Source organism: Trichoderma harzianum (assembly GCF_003025095.1).
Source record: "Trichoderma harzianum CBS 226.95 unplaced genomic scaffold M431scaffold_18, whole genome shotgun sequence".
Classification (NCBI taxonomy): domain Eukaryota; kingdom Fungi; phylum Ascomycota; class Sordariomycetes; order Hypocreales; family Hypocreaceae; genus Trichoderma; species Trichoderma harzianum.
In genome coordinates this window covers 208578-222434 of record NW_020209266.1, presented here as the reverse complement: position 1 = coordinate 222434, position 13857 = coordinate 208578, and the positions used below count along the sequence as shown (strand labels likewise).

The window sequence follows — 13857 nt, the reverse complement described above, 5'->3', positions numbered from 1 at the left end:
CTACTCTAAATCCTTGGCATGTAGTCAACTAATCATAATAAATTGAAGAGCGACCAGAATAAATGCTCTTGTAGCAATACACATTACAGTTGATAATCACCATCAATAAGACCCCCAATCAACTACCGATATGCCGTTGTCCATCTGATAATTGTACGCCTTTGCAACTGACAGGTTGACAAAACTGCGCTAATCGCAATCCCAGCCTCGAGTTTCCATTACGTACAATTTCCCACGACGGCTGGGCTAGATCCTCGGCCCCGGGACCCACTTGCCCGGCTACGTTCCGGAGATGCCACCGGCCACAACGAAGCTCTCCAGTTGTTCACAATCGGTGTTATCTGAATGGTTCATGCGTATTACTCCGTATGTCCGCTCTCGGAGCTCTAATTCAAATCCCCATCGTAGCCCATAGCTTAAATGATTGACAGCTGGGCAAGCAAGATAGCTCCAAAGGATAACACCGGTTTAAGTGAGACCCTGGTCTCAGATACGGATCATCGTGACCATTCACAGAGCAAGCCCTTGCGACAACGTCGTATAGATAATTCATTCAATACTGCTTTTTTGCCTCTTCTGATTTGCAAAGGGCGTAATGCTCATAATGAGTGGGCCCATATTACGAACCACATGTAAGCAACGTGCTGCTGTGGCTTGATAGAGAGTCCATCCCTATTGTATGACGGCATCAGTCTTTGCACAAGTACAGGCGTAATCACTGTAGATCTATGGGTGAGAAAAGTTTAATCAAAGAGTGTTGCCTAATAACATCCACTGCCATAAAAGAATAAAATTCGAAGCAGCCTCGTGTTCTATTACGGGTTATACAGAAGACCACAGCAAGCCTGATGAGCTGGTAGTTGAACAGCATGAACCTCTACACTTGTGTTGTGATATCTTTAGCTCCCAATACTACATAAATTTACTCCTTGATCTCATTAAACCAGGTCAAGATTCTCCAGGTGGGTCATTACCACAGCCTACTCATACACCGATGTTTCCCGGGACTCAGGGGGGGATCAGTAAATATTGCCTCCACAGAAACAGCTCCGAACTCTCATCTCAGCTCGCGAAGAAGAAACATAAGATATCGTTCCTCTCATACGGAGCTAAACAAACTAACAGACAATAGATTCCCCAGATTACCCCGGACGAAGATTCCGGGGCAGGTGAGCAGGATCTTTCCCCGGATATATCCTGTTCAAATATTGGCCAGCCGGACTTGCAATTGATCTTTCTGCAAGTCCTATCAAAACTTTCTTGATCTAATTTTTCTTCAAATTCAATTTACACAATGGCTTTTACAATCACTGAAGCCGATACCGTGGATACAATTCCCAACGGCAAAGACAAAAAAATCGACGATAATGCCATATCACGCCACCTATCCAACAACGCCACTCAAGCCGATCTCGAAGGCGAAAGCAAAGCCTACGACGTGGAAACCCAACGTGCCATCCAAGGAGATGCTCACTTCCATCGTCTTAGCTGGCGCCGCCTAACCGTGGTCCTCATCGTCGAAGCCATTGCCCTAGGAAGTCTCAGTCTACCTGCGGCCTTTGCAACCCTCGGCATGGTGGCCGGCGTGATTCTCTGTATTGGCGTTGGGCTCGTGGCTATGTATGCGAGTTATATCCTTGGAAAGGTGAAGCTCAAATATCCGGAGGTTGCTCACTATGCGGATATTGGGAGATTGATGATGGGAGGAGTCGGGTCGAAATTGTTTAGCATTATTTTTGCTTCGCAGTTGATTCTGGTTACTGGGTCGCATTGTCTGACGGGGACGGTTGCTTTTGAAACTATCACTGGGAGCGGAGTGTGTTCTCTCGCTTTTGGGGTTGTTTCGGCTATTATACTATTTCTACTGGCGATTCCACCGTCGTTTACAGAGGCAGCGATCTTGGGCTATATTGATTTCGCCTCCATCATCATAGCTATTGGCATCACCATGATTGCCACTGGCATTCAGAGCTCATCTCAGCCTGGAGGTTTGTCAGCTTCAACTTGGTCTGCCTGGCCGCAGAAGGATTTGACGTTTTCAGAGGCAATTGTTGCTGTTAACAGTATTGTTTTCGCATATGCCTTTGCTGGGGCTCAGCCTTCCTTCATGGACGAGATGCACACGCCCAAGGACTATATCAAGTCCATCTGGTGGCTTGGAATCATCGAAGTTATTATTTATACCGTCACAGGAGCTGTCATCTATGCCTTTGTAGGCCAGGATGTTCAATCTCCTGCCTTGCTCTCGGCTGGATCAGTCGTTTCTAGAGTCGCATTTGGAGTGGCACTCCCTGTCATCTTCATCTCTGGCTCAATCAACACCACTGTCGTTGCTCGCTTCATTCACGGCAGGATATACAGAAACTCAATCACCCGTTATGTGAATACGGTCGGAGGCTGGGTGTCCTGGTTAGCAGTCGTTGGGCTTGTGACACTGGTTGCGTGGACCATCGCCGAAGCCATTCCCTTCTTTTCAGAACTATTGTCTATCAGTTCCTCCCTTTTTGTGTCTGGGCTATCTTTTTACCTACCTCCAGTGATGTGGTATGTGTTGCTCAAAGAAGGCAAGTTGTATGAGAGAAAGAATTGGAGGACTGCCTTTTTCAATGGCAGCGTCTTCATTATTGGCATGATTATCCTCGTTTGTGGCACCTATGCTAGCATTGTCGAGCTGGTGAGTTTATTCTTTCTTTCTTAATCTCTTTTGAAGTAATTCTTGTGCTAACACTTGTCACTAGATTCACAAGTTTCAGAGACATGCAGTTAATAGGCCATTTACATGCCAGTCCCTTGCTTAAGCGGACTTAAGGCTCTCTTTGGTGGTTTGGATAGGCGTCACTGGATTAGATTAACATCACCACATGTATCTACGTAATAACTTCCTTAAGAGAGCAATTACATATCAAACCTACTTAACGTTAATATTCTGAGATAAGTAATGTGGTGCCCATATGGACAATTCATAGTACAATTATTATAACTGGAGATCAAAACTGCACGCTCACATACATCACATACTCTCAATAGTCATTTGCATTCTTTTATGAACAAAAATCTAATTGTAGAGACACATCATCTATATCTATCTATCTTTCTATACATCTTTCTATTTCTATGACTACAGTCATCAATTTCTTACTGGTGCATCATACACCCTCTTTCCTCGATACCATGTCTCCTTTACTTGGGCCTGAAGTAACGATTGCGGGGTCCAGTCCATCTTGGCTACCACAAAATTGGCCTGTAATCCCTTCGCCAGGCTTCCGGTCCAGCCTTCGGCAAAACAAGAGTACGCACTTCCATGTGTCACTCCCTGCATAGCTTGGCACAGGGATAGGGCGAACTCGGGGTTCACCACTGTCGTGTATTCCCTGTCACGCACAGATCGCCGGGTCGTCGCGGTGTAAAGATTTCGAAGAACATCCCATGATGCAGTGGGAGAGTCGGACCCAATGGAAATGTTGGCTCCGGAGGCAGCAAAATCGCCATATGCGAATGCTCGTCCACAGCGAGCTGTACCCAGCAGTTCCGGCCAGGCCTTGAGCAGGACTGGATCGGCATGCGCGGGCTGAATGGATGCGGTGATGCCAGCGGCAGCAAGTCGAGCCCCATCACCAGGGCTAGTTACTTCGAGGTGCTCAATGCGATGGCGGCGACCTGGGGTACCGTGCTCCGAAAGCGCATCGATGGCAAGTTTTGCAGCGCCATCTCCAATGGCGTGCAGAGCACACTGCAGACCAGCTTGATCTGCGTTGCGAACGATTGGCCCAAGGGCTTCGGGGGACCAGATGGGATCCGTCGATACTCCTGTAGTAGAGTAAGGCTCTATCAGAGCTGCCGTGCACGAATCAACAACGCCATCGCACATTATCTTGATGCCCACGATGCGGAAGTCTGGCGAAGTAGCAGCGTTAAATTCTTTGCTCAATGCAATTGCTCGAATGAGCTCTTCCGAGTCGCCTTTTGTAGAATCCGTAGGACGGACAAGCCAGTGAGCTGCAATATGTACAGGCAGCTGGCCGCCCATTTCTGCGCGGAGAGTTTTCAGTGCATCCCATGCAACATCGTCCATAGCCATTTCTACAAATCCAGTGCATCCAACAGCATGGAGAGCATGGATTGCATCTCGCAAGGCTTCAACCCGTTCCTCCGGTGTAGCAATTTGTGCCAAGTGCGGCCATACTAGGACTGTGCACGCAGCTTCGCTTAGGAAGCCAGTTGCTTTGCCCTGCGCATCGCGATGAATGGTTCCTCCTACAGGATTTGGCGTAGACTCCACGCCCATCTCTTTAATAGCTGCCGTGTTGCACCAGCAAGAGTGAAGATCCCGCGATACAATATAAATGGGTCTTTGATCCAAGTCGTCCAGCATAGAGACGTCAGCTTTTCCGTCAGTCATGAACTCCATCCAGCCACCACACAGAATGCGAGGTGCATCGGGATGTGTTGCTGCGTAAGTGCTGATAGCGTTGCGGATCTCCTCTAGGTTCTGACATCTTTCCAAGTTTAGTCTCTGTAGAGACTGACCTAGCAGGAGAGCATGTACATGGCCATCGATGAAGCCGGGAAGAACGTGATGGCCATCAAGATCCCGCAGGTTGGCGCCTTTTGAAGCAGCCACAGCCCTGATATTGGCATCATCACTGCCGATGTATTCGATTCTGCCATTTTCGACGAGCATGCAGTCGTGGAATTTGGTATCATGCTCTTGTCCCTTGCCTTGATCGGCAAAGAACTTGCCGTTTGTAAACAGAGTGGTCGTCATCCTTTTTCTTTGCCTTTTTTTTTTGTCTCAAAGTATGAAGTACAACAATGCTCAACGCTTGCTTGGGTGCTGAATGAACAATCTTCATCCATTTCGTGAGTCTGAACTGGACTATTTGAACAACGACCATTGACTCGAACAGACCCGGTTATCAACGGGGCCACCTGATGTCCATCCAGTATCGTAGCATCCTGCGACAGACTATTAGCCCAGGCCATCTAGCCCGGCGGGTTGACGATAGCTCGGGAAAGGTGGGGCCGGAGCATTTCTTTTGGAGGCGGCTTCGTTCACTGGTGGCTCCCCATGGGGCCAGTAGCAATCCGTGGTCGTGTCGCAGACTGCATGGGTGGGGGGGATCCCTCGAGACAGTGCCTTCGATCTGGAGTGGCTTCATGCCAGCCCATGTCTGATGAGTCAGGCTGACAGCTGGCTGGCTCGCTGCTCTCTTATCTACCGTAGCACCCATCTTCCCCATGAGGGTCATGGGCTGACACATTTTCCCCAACTTTGCCCACATGCAACTCGCGAACTTCCCACACTCGCGTCTCCAGATTGAGGGCCCCCCCCCCGTTACACCCACGCCTCGCACAATGTTGCCAGCTAAGGTGCCGGTAAGGAGCAGGTCCAAAAGAGGGTGCTGGACCTGTCGTATCAGGCACCGCAAATGCGACGAGGGCCACCCCTTCTGCAAGGAATGCGACAACCGCAGCATCCACTGTCACGGCTACGGTCCCAGGCCGACGTGGCTGGATAACGAGGAACAGGTTCGCGCCGAGCTCTCGCTGGTCAAGAAGGCTGTCAAGCAGAATGCAAGGCTGCTGAGCAAGGGTCCCATCAGACCTGTTGGGATAGACCCTCAATTGCGGACAATCTCAGCGAAACAGCAGCAAGACGCGGTCACCGGGCCCGAGCAGGCCTTGTGGGCCTCCTGCCCAAGTCAGGAAATGCGGTTCCGAGAGGCCGAGCTCATCATGCTGTATCTGGACTACATCTTCTTCATCCAGTATCCGTACTACACTGACAAAGCAGAGCTCGGCGGCCGTGGTTGGCTCTTCTGGTTGTTGATGAACAATCGTCCGCTCCGACAAGCCTCGCTGACTTTGGCTGCACTGTATCAGCGAACCAAGTTTGCGCGGGGAACCGAGTACATGGAAGCGGAACTGATAGAGTATCACACCACTGCATTGAGTGCCATGCGACATGCACTATCGGGGAATGAAGGCGATCTTGCACTAGATGTCGGCGAGAGGCTCATCACCTTCATCTCCAGCGGCTGCTGTCTAATTAGCTTTGAGGTTCGTATGAGTGACCATGTGTAACTTCAAAGTGTGTGTGTAAAAACGAATTCATCCTCCTAACTTGGGCGCATGGTATAGGTGTTGCAAGGCGGCTCAAGGGGCTGGCAGACTCACCTTGACGCCCTTACAACTGTTGCAAGCAAGATTAGATTACCGCCATTCGAAGACTCAGATGATGACGAGTCGACACCACCATACGCGCCGAGCGGCCCAGGCTCGTCTCTCCGGCGTGGGATGAAGTACGCAAGGCGTTTTGAAATCACAAAGCTGCTTTGGTTCGAAATCCTGTCGACAGCCTCGTCCGGCATACCTCCCCGCATGCCCTATCGACAATGGCTTGACTCGGAAGAAATTCTCATGGCAGACTTTGTCGGTTGTCAGAATTGGGTGATGCGACTTATTGGAGACTTGTCCATGATCGGGGCAGGAATCGACTTCCCCGGCTTGGACGAGAGGCGAGCATCGCTGGCCAACATCGAGAAGATGCTGCGAGATGGCATTGAGGAGTTGCGTGTGCAAAGCCGTCATGTTCGTTTGCCCTTGATCCTTTGTTGAGGTCTATCCCATCACCACCAGCCATACTGACAATCTATCGCAGCCCAATGCCCCAGTTTCATGCTACATATCGCGAGTGTTTGCAGCTGGAGCCCTCGTGCATCTCCACCTGATCCTCTCAACGACTCACCCCGCCGAGGCCGATATCCACGGCGCTGTTGCAGCCGTGATAAAGGAGCTTGAGCAGGCCCCTGAGAAGGTGTCGCTTCGAGGCGTAGTTTGGACCATCTGCCTGGCGGGATCGATGGCTCGACCAGATCAGCAGCCATTTTTCGAGCGTCTCATGACTCGGATCCTGAGCACAGCGGAGACTAACTTTGGCAACTGCGAGAGCGTGCAGCGCATATTGAGGCATTGCTGGACCAAGAGACACGAAGATCCACTGGCAGAGTGGACTTTACGGGATGCCATGGCGGAGATTGGCGACTATCCGCTGCTGGTGTGATTTGATGCATCCCCTGGTAACAAGTGCCTGGTTCAATTTTTAGCGACGGAGTTTATAAACAGGAAGAATAGCGATGCGATATGGTTTTGGATTTGTTAAGGCTGCGTCATTGGAGGTTTATGAAAGACATGGACGGATGGATGTTGTGCCTTCCTTTAATATCTAGATTGTTGAAGAGCATTATCGATAACCCAGATCGACACCTCAGGTATCCAACGAAAGAAAAATACAGCACTGGTTAAACTCAACCTCTCACCTCTCCTCCATGATATTTCTTTGACTTTATTGAATCCGTCATCGTGAACAATCTCACCTCTGCACTGTTGCTTCCAAAACGATCCCGGTAATCATCGCCCGATTTACGAGCCCAAATGCTGCAACTAAACCCCAATAGGGCCTTTCGGTGCATCGGCAGCGCTAAGATCTGGCTGCTTCCAAGGAAATGCGCGTTCTGCACCATGTGAGGCTCCCCGACTGTCGCTAAGCCGGTTCCACGACGTCATCTGCCGCTTATCAATTTTGAAATGATCGCCATCAAAAACTTCTTCAAAAACATTCGGCATCATCTGCCAAGAGCACAATTGTCTTTATGAATCAACTCAGCTCGACTGTTCGCTTCGTGCCAAGACATCTCACAGAAACACGTGTATTAAGACGAATCCGGTTGCGGGATATGGCTAGGGCCCCGACCATCCCGCCGATACCCTTCGTTTCATTCTCTCTCCGCGACTAGCTCAGCCGAATAGCCAATTTCTTCAATCGCCTCAGCTCAATACTCTTGGCTCATTCGACTCTGTCAAAACACATGAAGTGGATGTGGAGATAGCATAAGAGCTTTCCTCTCCGCAAGAGAGCTACGAGCCCTCGTCCTGACCGCCACACAGCCATTGAACAGGAGCCGCAGAAATGTCGCCACCACCGCGCAACAGAAGAAATGGGGCTCTTGGCAAGGACCACGACCTGGAAGCTCAACTCAATGAGACTCTTAGTCCTGATAAGACGCGCAACGCTAGAAATGGAGTGGTTGGCGAGGACCGCCACACAATTGCTCACTTCGATGAGACTTCCTATCGTGGCAAGTCGAAGATTGAGAACGACAATTGTCACCTACAACCCACGTGAGTAACCGGAAGGAAGAGTTAGCCAATAAAGGTGACTGTCCGCTAACGCTGGTTACTTAGCCGATGGTGGTTCCTATCTTCTGTCTTTCCCATGATTGCCGGCACAATTGGCCCCATAGCTTCAGCATTCAGCATCTGTGCTTTGGTTTCGCCATGGAGGCAGCACTTCATCCAAGGAGGAGACCCTGACTCAGCGCCATACATCCCCGATCCAGCATGGTATGTATTCCCATCTACGATCCCCAGCCGCAATAAATGTTTCTGACTTTTCGTATATAGGTTAACGGCAGTGAACGCTGTTCAGCTGGGCATTGCCCTTATATCCAACTTCTTCCTACTCTTTAATATGGCAAGGAGAATTCGCTTCGGTATAGCACAGCCTATTACCATAGTTGGATGGTACGAAGCGCACAATCCCATGATGAACCAATGCAATGGTGCTAATGCTGCAACAGGTATTTCTCTGCCATTGTCCTAATTTGCCTGCTTTGTACAGGCGCTGGGCCTCTTATTGAAGACCTTCCTTTCCCTCGGGAGGAGATGATCTGGTCTCAATCATTTTATTACGGTATCTGGGCAGCCATTCTCTACTTTATCGTGGCAACACTTATGAGCATCACATTTTGGGGAGCCATGTCCGGTCACTACCCAAAAGATTTTATCCTGACTCTAAGCCAACGCACTCTCATGCTGCAGACTATCTCGTTGCTTATATATCTCCATGTTGGGGCTGTCGTTTTCAGCAACATTGAAGGCTGGCGATTTCTAGATGCCGTATACTGGGCAGATGTCACTCTCTTCACTGTTGGCTTTGGTGACTTTACTCCTACGACAAATCTTGCAAAGGCACTGATGATTCCATACGCCATCATTGGAATAATAAGCCTGGGTTTGGTCATTGGATCTGTTAGGCACCTTACTCTCGAAGGCGGGAAACGTAGACTCCTGGCACGTATGGAGGAAAAGAAGAGAAGGAGAACTGTTCGCAGCATCTCACAGAAGGGGAATGACGATCTTCTAGAACCCATCCAAGAAGAGCCCGAATTGCCACGCACGCCGACGGATAAAAGCAACAAAAGCAACAAAAGCATCAACAGCGAATATGAGCGACGCAAGGCAGAGTTTGCCCTGATGCGCAAGATTCAAGCCATGACATCCACGCGAAGAAAATGGATGGCTCTAGCCACGTCTGTCATGGTATGGCTCGTGTTTTGGCTGGTGGGCGCCGTGGTATTCATGCAGGCAGAGAAGCGCTACCAAAACTGGACATACTTTGACGCTTTTTACTTCTCGTTCATAGCATGGACAACCATCGGCTATGGCGATTTTACGCCCGTGTCTAATGCCGGGAAATCCTTTTTTGTTTTTTGGTCCCTCATGGCTTTGCCCACCATCACGGTGCTCATCTCTCATGCAGGCGACACCGTCGTAAAGATCATCAAAGACAGCACCATCCGTCTAGGAAATGTCACCATTCTGCCTGGTGAAGAATCTTACATGGCTAGTCTCAAGCATCTCATCAGTCGAATGACTCTTGGGAAGTTCTTTCAAGCCCATTACGAAACTACAGATCCATTAATTGTGGATTCGAAGAGGCATCACCTCCAGCGGCTGGCCAACATTATGGACCAGCTCGAGGAAGAAGAACTTTCTGAACAAGAGAGAGAAGATGAGAGAGATGAGAACGGAGATGAGACAGGTGATCAGGAAGATGAGAGAGGTCGGCCCGCGAATGTGCGCCATGCTTCACAAGCGTCAAGCTTCACCTCCAAAGTTCGACGATCTCTATCCCGCCTTCGCAGCAGACACCAAAAGATTCCCACAGGGGCTGATTTGCATTTCCTCCTCATTTCTGAGATTAGAGTTGTTGCTAGTCATCTGAAGGAGTCCAAGAATCACCACTACGATTTTGACGAATGGGCGTGGTATCTGAAACTAATTGGTGAAGACGAGCATAGTGCTTACACGCATGCTAAAGCGAAGATCAAGGCAAAGAAGCACAATGATAATTCTCCCGAGGCAAGTGCAAATGAAGAGCCTGTGAAATGGTCGTGGGTTGGCCATCGCAGCCCTTTGATGGGAAGCCAAGGGGAGAGTGAATGGATATTAGAAAAGCTTGCAGATAGGCTGCAGGAGTGTCTGTCGGCCGAGAGCAGGCGGCAACGAGGTCAGCGTAGAGACAGTCGAACCCATATTTAATGGATGTGGCTTTGTAAATTAGTGTACATGTATAATGGTAATTAGGAAATGCAATCATAACATCAAACGTTTACCCTAGAAGAGTCATCTGTGAATCTCAAGAACTGGTGGAATGGAATACCATTCTTATTGCTCATTCCCTTTACTTCACTTGACGAACAAAGCGCGTAAAGGTCTCAGACACGATTTGAAACATCGAGCGCAGTGACAAAAAATGAATCTATGCAGGAGAAATATACCGTCTGCATGAGAAAAGTTCAGTTAATACTGTGCATGCTGTGAGGGGTATCTCGGCAATATCTTATTTATTGCCCGGAGTAAAGTCTTTTTCGTTCAACTATCTAAGCATCGTCCAAAGGCTAATCGAATAGTGTATCCAAATCAACCGGGGGCCTGGTAGTTGCCACCCTTCCCTTCCTCTTGGTATTAGTGACGCGGTCAATGCCACCTTCGAACCTTTTGGTTGCTTTGTTGAACCAAGCTTTGACCTCTTCGTCTTCAATTCCGTCAAGAACATCCTCTGGTGCCATGGTCTGTGCCCAAAGATAGGGGATGGCCCAAACTTCCAGCATGGTCGCCCAATAGCTTACCTTCTCTTCAGGGACGCGCAATCGGGCACGAATTATAGTTTCGAGTAGAACTGGGAGACGCGGGTAATAGAGGAAACCATCGACGCATGTGAACTTGGAATCATCTGCTGCATTATGCTGAAGTTCCTCTCCGCCTTGCAGCTCTTCTATGTCTGGTGTATTCGTTATATCTTGTACGAGTTCCGAGTTCTGCTGGCTCTTTGTTGGCTGTAAACTCTCTAGATCCGGATGTGATCCCTGCTCTGAAAGCGTCTGAGGCTCTAAAAGTGTTGCGGCTTCTTGATGCCTGTCTTCTTGGAGCCTATCTTCTTGGGATTTGTCTTCTTGGGATTTGTCTTCTTGGGATTTGTCTTCTTGGGATTTGTCTTCTTGGGATTTGTCTTCTTGGGATTCGTCTTCTTGGGATTTGTCTTCCTGAAGTTTGTCTTCTTGAGGGATGTCTTCTTGAAGTTTGTCTTCTTGAGGGATGTCTTCTTGAAGTTTGTCTTCTTGAGGGATGTCTTCTTGAAGTTTGTCTTCTTGAGGGATGTCTTCCTGAATGTTTTCTTCTTGGGGCGTGTCTTCTTGGAGCGTGTCTTCTTGAGGCGTGTCTTCTTGAGGTTTGTCTTCTTGGGGTATGTCCTCTTGAGGCGTGGCTGCTGAAGACGTGACTTCTTGAGGCGTGTCCTCTTGAAGCATGTCTTCTTCTTGAACTAATGCCTCTGCTTGTGGGGACTTGTGAAGCCGTGTTGAGTTCTCGTAGTTCTGTGTCTCTCTTTGAGCTGGCTCTCTGCTTCCTAAGGCTGCTGTCCGTGGTGGACCATGCCCCACGAAGGAAGGAAGGACGAGGGCAATAGGCTCGTTCATGATGCTGACACGCTCTGGAGGAAATACAAAGCGAATGGAATTATTGTCAACATCTTCATATTCCGGGATCGACTTTTTGTGTATACGTTGTGCGTTATCATCCAATGTCTGTAGCGTGGCCGGGTCGGTGGAGCCCCATGACCAGTCTGCGCGAATGCATCCGGCATCCAGCAGCTTTGCCGCGGCGAGGTCTCGGTCGCATTCATTCACGATGAAGATGTAGCCCTATTGTATCCATTTAGTATCTATCCATACAAAGAGTCGTATTAGCGAATACCATAGTATCGCAGTGTTACTTACATGAATGAACGCCCTCACTCCACAATATTCCAGAGCGGGCCCGCCCCAACCAACCACCAGCCGGAATAGGCTTCAAGGCTTCAGTAAGGAAATCCATTGAGCTCAATCCCTACGGTGAAATTCCAAGCATCAAGGCAGGGGAATAAGGTCTTGGAGAACAGTTGAGCGAAGAAAACTTCTGTTGCAGAGTAGAGTGAATAAATAGAGAAATTGAACGCATCTAGTATGAGATGTGATGATTTTAGCATTTGGGAGGCCTTTTTCTGCTGCCTGGGTGAAGCCTAGTACACAGCCTAGCACAGCCTTCCTGCTCCCATACGTGAGCTTGAAATCAATACCCTACATCGTCTTCAAAGACAGCTATTATAACCTACCATGCAAACCGCTTATCATAATTGCTGTTAAACTTCTATTATTGAGAAATGTTCAGTCTGCTTTCCAGCTGCCAAACGCACGATGAAATTTTGGAAAGGCATATTAATTCTCGCATTGGCTATGCAGAGCCTCAAGTAGGCAGCAATCACCGTATACTTGGTCAATCACTCTGATATGGCTAGATTACAGTTGGAACGTTAGCATCGGCGGAAAGGGAAAAAGCAATTGCCCATAGCCGTCTTCCTCGTTGAGCTGAGCAGATATCAAAGGTGATATTTTACGCGAGTAACCATTTAGCATCCCATCGACTTTCTGGAGTTCAAGATTCAGGGTAAGATGCAAAGGAACGCACTTTATTGACTACCTAGGTAGTAGATACCAATTCCTTGAGTTCTCTGTTGCTACCAATACTTTCTGCTACTTGCCCCTAGTATATGGTATCATCGCTAGCTTTAAATTTGGAATACAGGATGTGGGATAGCAAACTTGGAGTGCTGAATAGCCACTCCCTTTATTTACCTACTATAGAACTGAGATTTCTCTAGATGTCTTAGCAAGATGTTTGAGTGATGCTCTGTTTTCTTTCTCTCTAGCTGTGACGAATTGTGTGCTTACCTGTACTGTAGCAACCAGCGTGCGGTGATAAAGTTGAAGTGTCTAGCTACACAAGACAGAGTTGAATTCTCTCAGCATGCACACAGCGATTCCAGGCATTAACTGGCCAGCGGCTTTTCTGTGGCAATGTCTTCAATTTTAGCAACAATTAAGCCATATTGATCAACCGCGCGGCACCACCATGGAAGAGAGTTCGGTGCTTAGTTTCCTAAAGCGGTAATTATTTTCGAACATCTGCCATTTATCAACCCTGATTTGCCTGATCTATTTTTATATGACATGCCGCACTAAAGGGCGATCATGTCACCGCATTTGTCGTCATTAATATCTTCTAGTCATGATTTTCGTGTGTTGCGGTGGTACTGACTCCTCCAACTCATCATCACATTATTGCACAACGGAGAGTGTGTAACACGCAGTGATGCTAAATATATAATTATATTCTTCAACCTTTCATGTTAACCCTGTTCTCGTGTAAAACGCCAGTGTTGATAAGAGTCTAATTGTAGTTCGTCGAGACGTTGCACAACAAGGAATCCAAGGCAGATATGACGCGATTAGATTACATTGAGTATTGAAGCATTCTCTCTGTAAATGAGCGGGAGAATTTCATCTCCGCGTCAGACAGAATTCGGTCGAGTTTCACAACGTTAGGCTTAGCCAAAAGTTATATTGAGACCCATCAGGTGCGCAACGAGCAATTGCTGAGCCCCATTGGTAGAGTGAGCTTACAACAAAGAAGCTACTT

The 13857-nt window shown here is 48.4% G+C and overlaps 5 protein-coding genes across 5 annotated transcripts; 3 read left to right on the top strand and 2 right to left on the bottom strand.

Annotated features, from left to right (window-relative positions):
- Positions 1-994: 994 nt before the first annotated feature.
- M431DRAFT_500211 (hypothetical protein) lies at positions 995-2798 on the top strand (the record flags this gene model as incomplete). The annotated part of the gene is made up of 3 exons (XM_024917901.1): positions 995-1022; positions 1419-2674; positions 2739-2798. The coding sequence occupies 3 exons, from the start codon at positions 995-997 to the stop codon at positions 2796-2798; spliced, it is 1344 nt and encodes a 447-aa protein (XP_024769111.1).
- Positions 2799-3127: 329 nt separating this feature from the next.
- M431DRAFT_126229 (hypothetical protein) lies at positions 3128-4765 on the bottom strand (the record flags this gene model as incomplete). The annotated part of the gene is made up of 1 exon (XM_024912271.1): positions 3128-4765. The coding sequence occupies one exon, from the start codon at positions 4763-4765 to the stop codon at positions 3128-3130; it is 1638 nt and encodes a 545-aa protein (XP_024769110.1).
- A 415-nt stretch (positions 4766-5180) lies between these two features.
- On the top strand, positions 5181-7315 carry M431DRAFT_512876 (hypothetical protein). Its single transcript, XM_024919924.1, has 3 exons — positions 5181-6060; positions 6142-6591; positions 6662-7315. Exons 1-3 carry the CDS (start codon positions 5281-5283, stop codon positions 7061-7063), a joined length of 1632 nt encoding a protein of 543 aa, XP_024769109.1. The 5' UTR covers positions 5181-5280; the 3' UTR covers positions 7064-7315.
- Positions 7316-7969: 654 nt separating this feature from the next.
- On the top strand, positions 7970-10383 carry M431DRAFT_10016 (hypothetical protein; the record flags this gene model as incomplete). The annotated part of the gene is made up of 4 exons (XM_024911173.1): positions 7970-8181; positions 8245-8403; positions 8464-8583; positions 8640-10383. 4 exons carry the CDS (start codon positions 7970-7972, stop codon positions 10381-10383), a joined length of 2235 nt encoding a protein of 744 aa, XP_024769108.1.
- Positions 10384-10742: 359 nt separating this feature from the next.
- Positions 10743-12216, bottom strand: M431DRAFT_20588 (hypothetical protein; the record flags this gene model as incomplete). Its single annotated transcript, XM_024913391.1, has 2 exons — positions 10743-12044; positions 12130-12216. 2 exons carry the CDS (start codon positions 12214-12216, stop codon positions 10743-10745), a joined length of 1389 nt encoding a protein of 462 aa, XP_024769107.1.
- Positions 12217-13857: the final 1641 nt, after the last annotated feature.